Source organism: Agelaius phoeniceus, chromosome 26 (assembly GCF_051311805.1).
Source record: "Agelaius phoeniceus isolate bAgePho1 chromosome 26, bAgePho1.hap1, whole genome shotgun sequence".
In the NCBI taxonomy this organism is placed as follows: domain Eukaryota; kingdom Metazoa; phylum Chordata; class Aves; order Passeriformes; family Icteridae; genus Agelaius; species Agelaius phoeniceus.
Genome location: NC_135290.1, coordinates 5,675,997 through 5,693,448, shown reverse-complemented (window position 1 = coordinate 5,693,448; position 17,452 = coordinate 5,675,997). Strand labels below are relative to the sequence as shown.

At 50.0% G+C, this 17,452-nt stretch overlaps 1 protein-coding gene across 3 annotated transcripts in view; it reads left to right on the top strand.

Annotated features, from left to right (window-relative positions):
* The window catches only part of LOC129131027 (acid-sensing ion channel 2), a 504,741-nt gene that overhangs the window by 446,422 nt on the left and 40,867 nt on the right, over window positions 1-17,452 (top strand). For all 3 annotated transcript variants that reach the window (XR_013185271.1, XM_054649773.2, XM_077190817.1), the window contains exon 2: window positions 12,747-12,897. Coding sequence is in view for 2 of the 3 variants with exons in the window: in XM_054649773.2 (XP_054505748.1) it covers window positions 12,747-12,897 (151 nt within the window). In the remaining variant the exon portion in view is untranslated. The remainder of the gene's footprint in view (window positions 1-12,746; window positions 12,898-17,452) is intronic.

Below are 17,452 nucleotides of genomic sequence, written 5' to 3'. Positions count from 1 at the left end.
GACACTGCACTGTTGGAATGTTGGAGGAGATTTGGGACACTGGAATGTTGGAATGTTGTCAGTGCCAGAGCTGGGTACAGAGTTCAGCTGAGGGAATGGACAGGAGCTAATTAAGGCAATCAGTGGGGATGGATGGAGGGGGAGCACAGATTGTAATTAGGATCCAAATTAATCCCAGCCCAGGAGCTGTGCCTGGCACCGGCCCCAGGGCTCCAGGGCTGGGATGGAGCAGGGCTGGAACCACCCTGACCCTCCCTGACTCCTCTTCCCACTCCATCTGCTGCTTCCCAAGGGCCTTTTCCAGGTGCCTGTGGCCTCGTGTGACCCAGCCAGCCCCAGGTGGGGACATCAGCCTGAGGTGTCCCAGGCCAGCCACCTCAGGCCACCCCTTTGCACATTCCAGGTGACCTCAGCTTTGTGCTGGGGCCTGGATTTTTATGGATTTTTAATGGATTTTAATGGGTTTTAGATTTATTTTAATAGATTTTTAGTGGATTTTAATTGAATTAAAATTGATTTTTAATGGATTTTTATGGGTTTTTGTGGATTTTTAAATTTATTTTAATGGATTTATAATGGGTTTTTATGGATTTTAAAATTTATTTTAATGGATTATTATGGATTTTTAATTGATTTTAAATTGATTTTTAAGGATTTTTATAAGATGAGATACTTCTTTTTGTTAAAAAGACCCCAGTCTTCCCCCAAAATGTCCTAAATCCCTAAAAACCAGAGGACCTGTCCTCTTCAGTGGTCCCTGATGGTGTCACCTGGTCACAGGTTGGACTCTGTAACCTTAGAGGGCTTTTCCAACCTCAGTAATTCCATGTTCTACCAAAAAGAGCCTTGAGAACTGGAGTTCCTGGGTTCGTTTGTGGTCCCATGGGAGATGGGAATATCTAGGTGTTGTTCCCAACAGCCCATAAATCCCAGGGAGCCCCAGCTCCTGTCCTGCATCCCTTTGCTGTGTGTGCAGGGAACCAGGGACTGATGGAATCAAGGAGGGGCAGCACTTCCCTTGGCTTGTGCACCAACAGAATTCCCAAAGATTTGGAATTCTCCATTGGAGTTGATCCATTTGGTGCTGGAATTTTGGGGCTAACAGGTTTTTGGGGTTTAACAGATATTTCCTATTTAACACCCACTCAAGGGAGATGAATTGGAGCTGGAGGGGGAATTTTATGGATTTATGGCAGCTCTGAGGAGTCCTCCCCATTCCCACAAATCCTGGCACCAATGGGACATTCCAGGGAGAGGCTGATGGCACTAATCAGGAGAGAATGGGAATATTCCTTAGGGAATTAAACATGGAGCCAAGGGCTCCTCTGCCAGTGTTTAACTGGAGTTGGAGGCTGGGAATTGTGAGCCACTGGGAATGTTTGATGCCATCCCATAAAACACAGATTGGAGAGAATTGGGCACGTCCAGTGGCAAAAGCTGGATTGGAAGGGAGGGATGGATGTGCTGGGGAGGGATGGATGTGCTAGGGAGGGATGGATGTCTTGGGTTGGGATGGATGTGTTGGGAGGGAGAGATGTGTTGGGAAGGGGTGGATGTGTTGGGTTGGAATGGATGTGTTGGGAGGGATGGATGTGTTGGGGAGGGATGGATGTGTTGGGTTGGGATGTGTTGGGTTGGGATGGATGTGTTGGGAGGGATGGATGTGTTGGGTTGGGATGGATGTGTTGGGAGGGAGGGATGTGTTGGGTTGGGATGGATGTGTTGGGAAGGGATGGATGTGTTGGGTTGGGAGGGATGTGTTGGGAGGGATGGATGTGTTGGGTTGGGATGGATGTGTTCGGAGGGATGGATGTGTTGGGTTGGGATGGATGTGTTGGGAAGGGATGGATGTGTTGGGTTGGGATGTGTTGGGTGGGATGGATGTGCTGGGAGGGAGGGATGTGTTGGGGAGGGAGGGATGTGTTGGGAAGGGAGGGATGTGCTGGGAGGGAGGGATGTGTTGGGAGGGATGGATGTGTTGGGTTGGGATGGATGTGTTGGGAAGGGAGGGATGTGTTGGGTTGGGATGGATGTGTTGGGTTGGGGTGGATGTGTTGGGTTGGGATGGATGTGCTGGGAGGGACAGATGTGTTGGGAGGGATGGATGTGTTGGGGAGGGATGGATGTGTTGGGTTGGGATGTGTTGGGAGGGATGGAGGTGTTGGGTTGGGATGGATGTGTTGGGTTGGGGTGGATGTGTTGGGTTGGGATGGATGTGCTGGGAGGGACGGATGTGTTGGGAGGGATGGATGTGTTGGGAGGGATGGATGTGTTGGGAGGGACGGATGTGTTGGGAGGGATGGATGTGCTGGGTGGGATGGAGGTGTTGGGTTGGGATGGATGTGTTGGGTTGGGATGGATGTGTTGGGGAGGGATGGATGTGTTGGGAGAGATGGATGTGTTGGGTTGGGATGGATGTGTTGGGTTGGGATGGATGTGTTGGGAGGGATGGATGTGTTGGGAGAGATGGATGTGTTGGGTTGGGATGGATGTGTTGGGTTGGGATGGATGTGTTGGGTTGGGATGGATGTCTTGGGTTGGGATGGATGTGTTGGGAGGGATGGATGGGTTGGGTTGGGATGGATGTGTTGGGTTAGGATGGATGTGTTGGGCTGGGATGGATGTGTTGGGTTGGGATGGATGTGTTGGGAGGGATGGATGTGTTGGGTTGGGATGGATGTGTTGGGTAGGGATGGATGTGTTGGGTTGGGATGGATGTGTTGGGAATGTTGTGTGTTCAGAGCAGCTCTGGCAGTGCCAGCTGGACAATGCCCAGGCACAAAGGGACCTGGGGCACTGCTGGACAGCAGGCTGGACATGAGCCAGCAGTGTTGGGAAGGATGAAAGTTTGACAAGAAAGTCTCACAGATATGTGTGCTTAGCAGAAAGATTTTGGAATGGAGAATCTGAAGAAGGAATAGAAATGAAAGCAAGTTTTGATAGAGAAGAAAAGAATTGCTGAGCCAGTCTCACTGGATAACCAAGGAGGCAAAGGGTGTGTTGGTTAGAAGGGGTTTTATGGCTTAGAACGAAGGATAAACCCATCTCAAACAAGAAGATGTTTTTACCAAGCACAAAAAGAGCACAGGCAAACAAGGCAGCAAAGCTGCAAGTAGAAGAAAGGTCTCAGAATTTCCCACTGCAGGAAAACTGAAAAACAACTTCTGGCTTAAACTGTAACGTACTAACTTTGAGTGATTGGAGAACAGTAACATGAATATGGGAATTATAGTAGTTAGGATAGGCTATGGATAAAAGTTAAGGTATAGATTGGTTCTACTGTATGGAGATGCTCAGCAAAGAAAAGTATAGAATGCATTGTGACCAAAAGAAAAGTATAGAATGCATTGTGACCAAAAGAAAAGTATAGAATGCAATGTAACCAAAACCAAAGGGTCTCCAGGCCTGCCTGCAGCTGGAGCTGACAGCTGTGGGCACAGCTCTGTCACCCATGACTCTGGGCTGCTGTAACCTCTTGGATGGAATGAACTGCATTTTGGATGGAATGAACTGCATTTTGGATGGAATGAACTGCATTTTGGATACATTAAACTGAATTTTGGATACAAGGAACTGCATTTTGGATACAAGGAACTGTATTTTGAAGAGCCACCTGGAGTCCTGCATCTCTCATTCAGGCTCTTACACAGCAGAGTGCCCTGAGCCAATGGCTCCTGGCCTGGGTCAGGAATGGTGTGGGCAGCAGGAGCAGGGAGCTCATTCTGCCCTGCACTGGCACTGCTGAGGGCACACCCTGAGTGCTGTGCCCAGCTCTGGCCCCTCAGTTTGGGAAGGACCTTGGGACACTGAGCACATCCAGAGGGGACAACGAGGCTGGAGAGGGGCTGGGAACACAAAGAACCCCTGAGGGAGCTGGGGGTGCTCAGCTTGGAGAAAAGGAGACTCAGGGGTGCCCCCATCACTCTCACAGCTCCTGAAAGGTGCCTGTGCTCAGCTGGGGCTGGGCTCTTTCTCCAGCAGCACTGACACAACCAGAGCACACAGCCTCGAGCTGTGCCAAGGGAAATACAGGTTGGATAGCAGGAAAAAGGTTTTTGCAGAAAGGTGATAAAGTTCTGGAATGGCTGCGCAGGGAGGTGGTGGAGTCCCCATCCCTGGGGGTGTTTAACAAAGCCTGGATGTGGCACTGGGTGCCAGGGTTCAGTTGAGGTTGGGTTTAGTTGAAGCTGGGTTGGACTCAATGACCTTTAGGGTCTCTTCCAACCCAGTGATTCTGTGATTCTGTGACTTGGGACAGACCCACAAGGATGATCCAGTCCCACCCCAGCCCTGCCCAGACCCTCCAACAATCCCACCCTGGGCATCCCTGGCAGCGCTGTCCAAACCCTCCTGGAGCTCTGGCAGCCTCGGGGCTGGGACCATTCTCAGCAACACTGAAATGTTGGGGTTTAGGAAGACAGAGATCAGTGAGAATTTCCCAACAGAAACAACTCCAGGCCCACTGGCATTGCTGTAAAATTGAAATTCAGCTGTGGGATTGTTGGAGAGCTGGGAAGCCGTGGCTGTTTCTGTGGGCTGGGCATGGCTCTGTCCCTGTTCCCTGCTGTTTCCCTGGAAAGTTTTCCTCAGACCCCAGCAAGGAGGAGTCCTGAGGGGAATAAAGCAGTGGCAGGAATCCTGAACTTCCCAGGGAGCAGAGGGAATGGGGTGCTTGGGTCCTGTATTCCTCGTTCAGAGGAGCTCTCCAGGGGTTTCAGTGCCTTCACCAGGGATTTTTAGTGCCTTCATCCCTGTTCTTTGAGGTGTTGGGGCTGGGTTGGACTTGATGACCTTGGAGGTCTCTTCCAGCCCAGTGATGCTGGGAATTACTGGATCTGGGCTCCTCCTTTGGGAAGAACATTCCCATTAATGCTAGGAACGAGGTTGATCTGCCTTCAGGGCTTGCCTGGGACTGGGATCAGTGGGGCTGGGGGCAGCAGCCTGGCAGGGATCAAGGATCAGTGGGTTTGGGGCAGGGATCAGTGGGGTTTGGGGCAGGGATCAGTGGGGTTTGGGGCAGGGATCAGTGGGGCTGGGGGCAGGGATCAGTGGGGTTTGAGGCAGGGATCAGTGGGTTTGGGGCAGGGATCAGTGGGTTTGGGGCAGGGATCAGTGGGGTTTGGGGCAGGGATCAGTGGGGCTGGGGGCAGGGATCAGTGGGTTTGGGGCAGCAGCCTGGCAGGGATCAAGGATCAGTGGGTTTGGGGCAGGGATCAGTGGGGCTGGGGGCAGGGATCAGTGGGTTTGGGGCAGGGATCAGTGGGGCTGGGGGCAGGGATCAGTGGGTTTGGGGCAGGGATCAGTGGGGTTTGGAGCAGGGATCAGTGGGTTTGGGGCAGGGATCAGTGGGTTTGGGGCAGCAGCCTGGCAGGGATCAGGGATCAGTGGGGTTTGGGGCAGGGATCAGTGGGTTTGGGGCAGGGATCAGTGGGTTTGGGGCAGGAATCAGTGGGGTTTGGGGCAGGGATCAGTGGGTTTGGGGCAGCAGCCTGGCAGGGATCAGGGATCAGTGGGGTTTGGGGCAGGGATCAGTGGGTTTGGGGCAGCAGCCTGGCAGGGAAGGCTCTGCAGAGCCAGAGCTGCTGCAGGGGAGCCTGGGCTGCCTTCCCTGGCAGCGCTGCCTGACAAATCCCAGCGGGAATCTCAGCCTTGGAAAAGCCTCTGCTTGTAAACACGGCCCTGACAAGTTCCCTGGCTGTGCTTCCCTGGCTCCACGGGGAGATCAGAGCTGCAGGGAGGGAGGGATGAGCGTTTCCATGTCTGACATCGCCTTCCTGACAGCACCAACAAACAGGAGTTTAACAGACTGCCCGTGCACAGGGAGCAGATGCCAAACTCCTCCTCTCCAGGGGTTCCCCCTCCTCCTGCATTTTGTTCATTTTTGGAAGAGCTTTGCCTTATGATCAGATGAGAGTGACCCAAATCCCCTTTGGCATCCACACTCTGGGATTTTTGCATTCTCCCAGTGGTTTTGTAGGACTGGGGTGTGGATAATGCATGAAGAGGATGCCCTAAAGGCTGGGCTTGGCTTGCACCCCCTCTGCTGGGATTGGCTTGGATTCCTTCCCTCTGCCCTTTGTTGGGAAAGGACATTTAATCCTTCCTGCCCATTCTAGGAGCTCCCTTCTTGCCAAGGGTCACCCTCCTGGAAGGGGATTCCTTTGGGATCCCTCAGAGCCCTGTGGGCACCTGCTGGGGTTTTCTTCCCATCATTCCATTTTAAAGACTGTCCCCCTGCCTCCTGCCTGGATGGACAAAGGGGCCCTTGGGATGGACTGGGATGGACAGGGATGGAGCCTGGGATAGAGACTGGGATGGAGACTGGGATGGACAGGGATGGAGACTGGGATGGAGACTGGGATGGAGACTGGGATGGACAGGGATGGAGATTGGGATGGACTGGGATAGAGACTGGGATGGAGACTGGGATGGAGACTGGGATGGACAGGGATGGAGATTGGGATGGAGACTGGGATGGACTGGGATGGACTGGGATAGAGACTGGGATGGAGACTGGGATGGAGACTGGGATGGACAGGGATGGAGACTGGGATGGAGACTGGGATGGACAGGGATGGAGATTGGGATGGAGACTGGGATGGAGATTGGGATGGAGACTGGGATGGAGACTGGGATGGAGATTGGGATGGAGCCTGGCATGGAGCCATCCCTCTATCCAAGTGCCATCAGGACAGGCCTTGGTGCCACCCTTAAAATTTTGATTTTGGGGTTTTCACCTAAAAATCTTGGGGTTTTACCCTTAAAATTTTGGAGTTTTCCCTCAAGACCTTGGGATTTCCCCCTCCAAATCTTGGGGTTTTTTTCCTCAAAATCTTGGGGTTTCCCTTTCAAATTTTGGTGTTTTCACCTCAAAGTGTTGGGGTTTTGCCTTTCAAATCTTGGGGGTTTCCCCTCAAAATCTTGAGGTTTTTCCCTAAAAATGTTGGGGTTTCCCCCTCAAAAGCTTGAGGTATTCCTCTCCAAATTCTGGGGGTTTCTCCTCTCAAATCTTGGGGTTTTCCCTCAAAATCTTGGGGTTTTACCCTTAAAATCTTGGCACAGTGGGAGAGCTGGAAGCCCTAGGAATGGATCCCTATGGCAAAATCTGGGGAATAAATTATTTTCTCCTCCTAAACAGGATCTTTTCCCCATCCTCTCATGGATCTTCTTGCACAAACATATCCCAGTTTTTCAGCTCCATGTTCCCCTTCTGGACCCATCTTGAAAATTGCTTTGTTTTCTTTTTTTCCCCACTCTGCATCAATACCTTGGATGTGGCTTGCTGGGAAATGTCTGTCTGAGCCTTTGTGTCCCACAATTGTGAGAAATGACTGCACAGGATTCCAATTCCCTTTTTTTCCTTGGTTTTACCTCCATCTGGCACCTCCTTCCTGCCTTACCAGCGCACCCTCACCTGCATCTCCATCTGTATTTGGAAAAGTCATTCCCAGGCTTCCAATGAGTTCCTTTTCCCATCATTTTTCTCTGGATTGAAGGGCAGATTTCTCAGCAGGAATGTTTTTTTCTGTGCATCCTGCTAGAAGCTGGAATGCCTCATTTTCCATGACTCTGGGCAGGCCTCTGAAATGCCAGTCCCAGGCCTGATGGATTCACAGTGTGAAAAACGCCAATCACTTGTTTTTAAAATTTTAAAAGTTTAATAGTAATAAAATGGTTATAAAAATAGTAATACAATTAGAGTAATAATAATTTGGACAATTTGAATTAGGACAATATGAGACAATAGAGACAAAGAGTTACGGACAGTCCGGGTACCTTTTCTGGGCAGCACGAGCCCAAAAAAGGACCCACGTTAACAGAGGATTAACCCTTAAAAGCAACAGCCTGTTGCATATTCATTCACCTCATACATGATGCATAAATTCCATTCAAACACAGGATTCTGTCTGGGCAGTGTCAGCTTCTTCCTCTGAATCCTAACAGTGCCTTTGAGGCAGGAAGAAGTTCATTTCTTCTGATAAGAGGGCAATAAATTCTTCTTCTCTGAAAGATTCAGGTGTCCTGTGGCTGCTATCTCACTGCGAGTCCTTTCTTTTAAAAAAAGTATCTTACATAGCATCGTTTCTATTTTAACAATTTTTATAACTTAAAACTATATTTAACACACTACTTAAGAGAATTAATACAGCATCACTTTCTAACATAACACATATAATATTCATTTTAATATTTGCAAAAAGCCAATCATAAAATACATGCATTTTTCACAACAGGAAGCAGGATTTGTTTATCCAGGGCTTTCTTGGAGCCTTTGGTGGTGGTGGTGTCTGGTTTGTGCTGGAATCTGTTTGGGATACCCCTGCTCTGAGTTTTAACTTCCCCAAATGGGCTTCCCTTGGCTAAAGAAGGGCTCAGGAAGTCACTCCAAGGCAGTTCATGGGTTGGACTCCATCCTCTCAAAGGCTTTTCCTGACCTAAACGATCCCATCAAATCCCATTCCACAGATTTAGAATTATTTCCCTTTATGCCCAAGCAGGGATTTTCCAAGGAGCTGTCAAAGGCCCCCGTGCTCCTTCAGAGGGAACAAATTGGAATTTTTATGGACTACTCTCAGGGAACGTGTCTGGAATTTTGTTTCTGGCCCTTTTTATTGAAGTTAAAGCATTTCCAAGAGCCAGGAGGGTTTTTTTCCCCCTCAGCCACACAAATTGAGCTTAAGTCATCCTGCTCTGCTCGGGTTTGCTGCCTCCAGTGAATCCCAGCCCTTCCCAACAGCTCCAGGGTTTATCCTGATGATCTGATAATGAGTCCTTTCCTGTTGTCAGGGAGCCTGGAAACAAGAGAAGACTCTGAAAAAACAATGTTGGATTTTCCCAGATAATCACTCCCAGCAAAGGGGAGAGGGGGAGGAAAATCCTCAGGAGGGGCTGAGGGAGCAGGAGAGGGGCAGGACACAGGGAATGGATTCCAAGAGGGCAGGGATGGATGGGACACAGGGGAGCAATCCTGGAGGAATTCCTCCCTGGAGGTTGGGGAGTAATGTGACAGTGTTCAAAGGGGTCCAGGGGTGAGGGAAGAGACGAGGATCTGACTCCATGTTTCACAAGGCTGATTTATTATTTTATGATATATATTACATTAAAACTATACTAAAAGAATAGAAGAAAGGATTTCATCAGAAGGCTGGCTAAGAATAGCAAAAGAAGGAATGATAACAAAGGTTTGTGTCTCAGACAGAGAGTCCGAGCCAGCTGACTGTGATTGGCCATTAATTAGAAACAACCACATGAGCCCAATCCCAGATGCACCTGTTGCATTCCACAGCAGCAGATAACCATTGGTTACATTTGTTCCTGAGGCCTCTCAGCTTCTCAGGAGAAAAAAACCTAAGGAAAAGATTTTTCATAAAATATCATGGCTACAGAGTGTCACTGTCACATTTTCTGGAAAAAATCCCTTCACCCAGGATTTTTCTCCTGGGAAGCTGAGAAGCCTCAGAGAAAAGGAAAACAATTCTGATCTCATTTGCTTCTCCTGTGTTGTGCTCATGTGGAATGTGTTTGGAGATTGTTTACCCACAGGTGATTGTTCCATTGCATTCTGCTGTGAGTTGGTTTTGACTCAATGACCAATCACAGCCAGGCTGTGTCAGGACTCTGGAAAGAGTCACGAGTTTTCATTATTACATTTTTACCATTCTGTCTGTATCCTTTCTGTATTCTTTAGTATAGTTTAGTATAGTATTCTTTAATATAATATAGACCATAAAATTATAAATTAGCCTTCTGAGAACATGGAGTCAGATTCATCATTCTTCCCTTGGTCAGGGGTCCCACAAATACAAGAGGGGTGGAATGGAATGGAATGGAATGGAATGGAATGGAATGGAATGGAATGGAATTCTCAGAGCAGCTGTGGCTGCCTCTGGATCCCTGGAAGTGTCCAAGGCTGGGCTGAAGCAGCCTGGACAGTGGGAGGTGTCCCTGCCCATGGCACTTAAGATCCAAATCCAAACCATTCCATGACTCTGTTGATCCTGGAACACCACAGTCCCTTTACTGGGAGTTGGAATGAGTGCATGTGGATTTTTGAACTTAGAAATATCTTTAAATGCCATTAGGAATAATGTTTTGTGTCTTTGGGAACAACAGGAATCCCTGTGGCTGAGAGGTCCCATGGTTGTCCTTTCCCAGTCCCCAGGAGGTCTCTTTCCCTGGGGTTGTGATTCCAGCCCTGCTGCCCCTGTCAGGTTCCATCTTTTCCTTGGATAAACACATCCTAACAGGAGCTTTTACAGGGAATTTTTACAGTCATATAAAACCACCCCATCAAGCTGCCTGGATTTATTTGCCTGCAGACTCCAAAATCAATCCCTGGGCTGTTGTTCCTATTCCAGCCTTGTTGTTTCCCCCTGATTTTCTCCACTGCAGCCTTTCCTCCTTGCTGTATTTTAAACTCCCCTCATTAGGAATTTTTGACTTCTGCCTTCAGAGCCTATCTGGGGAACCCCATCCATGGGGCTGCTTCCAGAGGCTGAGCTTCTCTTTCCAGCCTGAGCTGTTTAATCAGTCAGGCAAGTATTCAAATGGGATTATTTTTATTTGGTTATCAAATCCTTTTTAAAGCATGTATTGTTTTTTCCCCTCACAAACACTTTCTATTTGAATTCAAATATTATTTCCTTTCTCTCCCATCCCACCTGCTTCCCTGGCACTTGGATTAGTCAGGATATGTCAATATTTGAGGGAATAAATCTCTGCTGGCTCCAGCTTCTGTTTGGGTTTCTGACTCATCTTGGGGTCAAATGAGCTCAGCAAATGTGGGAGAGATTCTGGAGGGACTGGAGCAGCTCTGCTCTGGCTCCCGTGCTCCAAGTGCTCAGTGCTGGGCTTTACTGCTTCTTACTGGTTCCCAAACTGGTTCTTACTGGGCTTAACTGGTTTTTACTGGTTTAACTGGTTGTTATTGGTTTAAGTGGTCGTTACTGGTTTAAATGGTTGTTATTGGTTTAACTGGTTTTTACTGGTTTAACTGGTTGTTATTGGTTTAAATGGTTGTTACTGATTTAACTGGTTGTTATTGGTTTAAATGGTTGTTATTGGTTTAAATGGTTGTTACTGGTTTAACTGGTTGTTACTGGTTTAACTGGTTGTTATTGGTTTAACTGGTCATTACTGGTTTAACTGGTTGTTACTGGTTTAAATGGTTGTTACTGGGCTTTCTGGAGCCTTTATCCCAGGAAGAGTTCTGGATGTCCCCAGGCTCGCAGTGCAGGGTGAGTGAGATTGGTTGGAGTTAAATCTGGGATTTCTGGGAGTTTTCCAATTCCAGGGGGATCCTGAGCTGAGCCCGAGCTCTGAGTGTCACCAGCAGCAAAGGTGACAGCTCTGCTGCCACCAGGAGCTTTGGTTCCCACTGGGAATTCTGTGTTTTACTCCACTGGGAATTCTGTGTTTTATCCTACTGGGAATTCTGTGTTATCCCACTGGGATTCTGTGTTATCCCACCTGTAAATCTGCCTTATCCCATGGGAAATCTGTGTTATCCCACCTGGAAATCTGTGTTATCCCACTGGGAAATCTGTGTTTTATCCTACTGGGAAATCTGTGTTATCCCACTGGGAAACCCATGTTTACTCTGCTTGGAAACACATGTCCACCCTGTTAGGAAACCTGTGTTCTTCACATGTCCATCCCACTTGGAAACCAGTGTCCCTCCCTCTTGGAAATCCATGTGCACTCCACCTGGAAATGTGTCCATCCCACCTGGAACCAATCCTGTGTCCATCCCACATGGAAACCTGTGTTTGCTCCCCTTGGAAACACTGTGTGATCCCTGGAAAAGCTGTGTTCCCTCCCTTGGAAGCCCACGTGTCCTGCACCTGGAACCCTGTGTCCATCCCCCTGGAAAACCCATTTTCTACCAGTGGAAAAAACTGTTCTCCAGTGGGTTTCCAGAACACTGGAAACCCCTGTTCTCCCACTGGAAAACTCATGTTCTGCCACTGGAAAACCCCTGTTCTCCCACTGGGAAACCTGTGTTCTCCAGTAGGTTTCCAGAATACTGCAAAACTGCTGTTTTCCCTCTGGAAAACCCATGTTCTGCCACTGGAAAACCTGTGTTCCACAGATCCCTGCTGGAGCCCCATGTCCACCCTGCACTGATGTCCCCCCTGCTTTGCAGTGCTGGTGCCTGGAAGTTCCACCTGGGCTTTGCCAGGAGTTTCTATCAGGAATCCTCCCCAAATAAGAGTGAAGAAGAGCAGAATGATGGAGGAAATCTTTCCTCATTTCCCCAAATGTTTTTAACTCTTCCTATTTTCCAAGCAGTGGCAGAGGGAGGAATGAAGGGGATATTGGATTTTTAATGCCAGGAGAGCATTGCCATGGCCTAAAAGGGCTGAGACTCCACCCAAAACCAGGGAATTGTGTGAATTTTTAGCAGGAGCTTAAGGCCAGAGTGTGTCTGTCAGAGCTTGGACTGACTGGAACGATTCTGGGAGCTTTTGAGCTTTCCCTCCAAACAGCTTTTCCTCCCTCCCTTCCCTCTGTTACTTTCCATAAGGAAAGCACAATGATTAAACAAATTATTAAACCTGGATGGATTTCTGAGGATATTTGTGAGGCTATTTCTGAGGATATTTCTGTGGATATTTATGGGGATATTTATGTGGATATTTCCCCCAGACATGCAGCTTGTGGCTGTTTCCCATCCCTATGCCAGTTGGGAATGAGGGTTAATTCAGTGGGAAATATTCCCTAATTCCTCTCTTTTTTCCCCACAGGTGTTTACAAAATATGGGAAATGCTACATGTTTAACTCAGGAGAGGAGGGGCGGCCTCTCCTCACCACAGTGAAGGGGGGGACAGGGAACGGCCTGGAAATCATGCTGGACATCCAGCAGGACGAGTATCTGCCCATCTGGGGAGAAACAGGTAAGAGCTTCCTCCTCCTTGGGTGATTTCCTTGGAAAAACCATCCCATCCCATCCCATCCCATCCCATCCCATCCCATCCCATCCCATCCCATCCCATCTTGTTTTGTTCTACCCCATCCCATCTGCTCTGTCCCATCCCATCTGCCTCATCTTGTCCCTGCCCACCCTCTCCCATCCTGTCCAGTCTGCTCCATCCCCTCCTGTCCAGTCCTACTTGTCCCATCTTGTCCCATCTTGTCTCATCTGCATTGTCACATTGACATTCATGTCCCACCCCATCAGCCTCTCCTGTCCATCTCACCCTGTCCTGTGCCATCCCTCCATCCTGTCCTGTGCCACCCCATCCCATCCCATGGATCCCATCCCATCCCATGGATCCCATCCCATCCCATCCCACCCCATCCCATGGATCCCATCCCACCCCATCCTATCCCATCCCACCCCATCCCATGGATCCCATCCCACCCCATCCCATGGATCCTATCCCACCCCATCCTACCCCATCCCACCCCATCCCATGGATCCCATCCCCATCCCAAAACCAGCTCTGGGAGCGGGATCTGCTCAGTCCAGGATGTGTCACTTTTCTCCCCAGGGTTTGTGGTGGCCCCTTGGGAGCAGCATTTTGGGGAGTTCTGGGCTTGGGTGTCCCAGCCCCAAGGTTTGGGATGCCAGGCAGGAATGGCACTGCCTGTCCTGGGCAAGGGTGGCATTTGTGGGTGACAGGAGTGTGGGGACACCTTCAGGGGCTCCAGCACATCCCTCTTCCCTGGAAAGGCATTTTTGGGAGGCTGTGTTCAAGGTGGACTCCAGCTGCTCTCTGGGTTTTCCTTCTCCATAGAATTTGGGAATATTTGCTGCTTTGAGTTGTGTTTGCTGGGTTGGTGCTGTGTGGGTGGAGCAGGGACTGGGTTCCTTGGCTTTGGAGCATTTGGGGTGGATGGAATCTGTGTAGGAATGAACCTGGCTGAGCTGAGCATCTCTGGAGGTGCTGGAACCCTTTGGTCCTGGAGCAGGAGGTGCTGACCAGGAGAGCTGGGCTGTGGGATGTCCCCAGGGCCTGTGGATGGGGATGCAGCTCCTGGAGTGGATGTGGAGTTGTGGGGAGCACTGGTTCCTTTAATGGATCATGGATCCTTTAATGGATCATGGATCCTTCAGTGGATCATGGATCCTTCAGTGGATCATGGATCCTTCAATGGATCATGGATTCTTCAGTGGATCATGGATCCTTCAATGGATCATGGATCCTTCAGTGGATCATGGATCCTTTAATGGATCCTTTAATGGATCATGGATCCTTCAGTGGATCATGGATCCTTCATTGGATCATGGATCCTTCAATGCTGCTGCAGAAACGATGGGCAGGAGCATGGGGGACAGGATGGGGACAGTGCCACCAGGGCCACCCGGGCACAGCAGTGCCCAGCAGTGGTGGCTGCAGCTTTTGTGACCCCACAGTGGCATTTTAAACCAATCATCCCAAAAAGCTGCTGGAGAACTTGCCAGGAGCTGTGTTTGTGTGGCAGGGCCCCATGGGGACACTCCTCCAGGAGGAGCTGTGGTGATTTTGGGGGTCAGGGAAGGGAAAGGAGGGGATCCCTGCACTGCAGGTCGGTGTCACCATGGCTGTCACCCCTGCAGCACCTCTCACAGCCCTGCTGGAGCAGAGAGGGGATTTGGCTCTGTTGGCTCCCAATTCCCTTTTCCCTGTGGGGAGTTTGACTCCCCAAACACGAAGCTGTGTGCCCACCAGCCACTCCAGGCTTTCAGAGGAGCTTTGCTCCCAGATTTCAGCTCCTGCCCCAAATCAGCTGGGCTGGCCCAGGTGAGGGGGACAACACAGATTTGGGATAATCATTCCTCACTGGGGATTGGTTTGAGCTCTTGTCCTTTTAAAGGTAAAACAGGCTCACTGTGGGGGTGGGAACACGAGGAGCAATCTCCACTTCAGGGCTTCATCTCCCACAGGGAGAGATCCCCCAAGGGAGGCAGAGCTGCCCTGAGGGACCTGGGGGGACAGGAATCACCCCAGGGATGGCTTGGGGACATCCCAGAGCTGGTGAACACTTGGACATTTGTGTTCAACCTCAGTGGGGTCTCATATAATGGAATCCCAGGATGGTTTGGGCTGGAAGGACCTTAAAAATTTACCAGTGCCACCCTCTGTCCCCATGGCAGGGACACATTCCCCTGTCCCAGGCTGCTCCAAGCCCCAGTGTCCAACCTGGCTTGGGCACTGCCAGGGATCCAGGGGCAGCCCCAGCTGCTCTGGGAATTCTATTCCAGGGCCTCCTCATCCTCACAGGATTTCCCAATCTCCCATCCAGCCCTGCCCTCTGGCACTGGGAGCCATTCCCTGTGTTCTGTCCCTCCATCCCTTGTCCCCAGTCCCTCTCCAGCTCTCCTGGAGCCTCTTTAGGCCCTGCAAGGGACTCTGAGCTCTCCCTGGAGCTTCTCCAGGTGAACATTCCCAGCTTTCCCAGCCTCTTCTCACGGTGCAGGGCCCCTGTGGGTTTCTCCAAGGAGACCCAGCCCTGGTGTCCCACCATTCCCACTTTGGTGCCTTTTTGGTGCTGTCCTTTGGAGAACCTGTAGGAGGTTCTGCTGACCTGGGTTGTGTTGGATTCTGCTGGGAATGCACTGGGAACGTGCTGGGCTTTTCCATCCTGTGATTCTGGGAAAGCTGGATCAGTCTAAAGGAGATAAATTAGCATCACATTGCACAGGAGGCAAAAAAATAAAGGAATAATAAATAAGTGAGGATAAAAATTGGGAGGGAAAAAGCTGAGGGAGGGAGGAGGTGCCTCCACACCCGTTGGCATCAGCTCCATCCAGAGGGGATTGGGGATGGCAGCTGCTGCTCTGCTCCCTCCTTCAGACAGCTCCTGAGCCCTGGGTGTGCCACGGGCACTGGAAACCTGTCCTGGCTGGGGGCCTTGAGCCTGAGGGAGAAAAACCAGCCCCAAGTGTTCATTTTGGTCAAAAATCCTGGGGCTTGGGGTGTCTTTGGGGTTCAGAGCTGACTTTGTGGAGGATCCTGTGAAGTTCAACATTCCCTGGTGCCCTCCTGCCCCATCACTGCTCATCCCACCAGGCTGAGCTGAAACTTAGACTCAGCTCAAGATCAGCGGCTCAAGGAGGAAGTCTCATGTGCCTGGAGCTGGTTTAGAGTTGGATTCTCATATCCCTGTACCTGGGTTGTGTTGGATTCTCCTGTTCCTGGGTTGAGTTTGGATTCTCCTGGACCTTAATTTCACATTTATAACAATTCAGAGGGTTTTCCCTTCCCACTGAGCTCCTGTCTCTGTTGTCACTGGGAGGATGGCACAGGATTGATTTTGGATTCTCCTGTCCCTGGGTTGATTCTGGACTCTCCTATCCCTGGGTAGATTTTGGATTCTCCTGGACCCAGCTTGATTTTGGATTCTGCTGTCCCTGGGTTGATTTTGGATTCTCATATCCCTGGACTTGGGTTGATTTTGGATTCTCCTGTCCCTGTCCCTGGGTTGATTTTGGGTTCTCCTGGACCTGGGTTGTGCTGGATTCTCCTGTTCCTGGGTTGATTTTGGATTCTCCTGGACCTTAATTTCACATTTATAACAATTCAGAGGGTTTTCCCTTCCCACTGAGCTCCTGTCTCCGTTGTCACTGGGAGGATGGCACAGGGTTGATTTTGGATTCTCATGTCCCTGGACCCATCTTGATTTTGGATTCTCCTGTCCCTGGGTTGATTCTGGACTCTCCTATCCCTGGGTAGATTTTGGATTCTCCTGGACCCAGCTTGATTTTGGATTCTGCTGTCCCTGGGTTGATTTTGGATTCTCATATCCCTGGACTTGGGTTGATTTTGGATTCTCCTGTCCCTGTCCCTGGGTTGATTTTGGGTTCTCCTGGACCTGGGTTGTGCTGGATTCTCCTGTCCATGGGTGGATTCTGGATTCTCCTGGACCTTAATTTCACATTTATAACAATTCAGAGGGTTTTCCCTTACCACTGAGCTCATGTCTCTGTTGTCACTGGGAGGGTGGCACAGGGTTGATTTTGGATTCTCGTGTCCCTGGACCCAGCTTGATTTTGGATTCTGCTGTCCCTGGGTTGATTTTGGATTCTCATATCCCTGTACCTGGCTTGATTTTGGATTCTCCTGTCCCTGGGCTGATTTTGGATTCCCCTGTCCCTGGGCTGATTTTGGATTCTCCTGTCCCTGGGCTGATTTTGGATTCTCCTGTCCCTGGGCTGATTTTGGATTCTCATATCCCTGGGTTGATTCTGGATTCTGCTGTCCCTGGGCTGATTCTGGATTCGGCTGTCCCTGGGTTGATTTTGGATTCTCCTGTCCCTGGGCTGATTTTGGATTCTCCTGTCCCTGGGTTGATTCTGGATTCTCATATCCCTGGGCTGATTCTGGATTCTCATATCCCTGGGCTGATTCTGGATTCTCTTGTCCCTGGGTTGATTTTGGATTCCCCTGTCCCTGGGCTGATTTTGGATTCTCCTGTCCCTGGGCTGATTTTGGATTCTCCTGTCTCTGGGTTGATTCTGGATTCTCC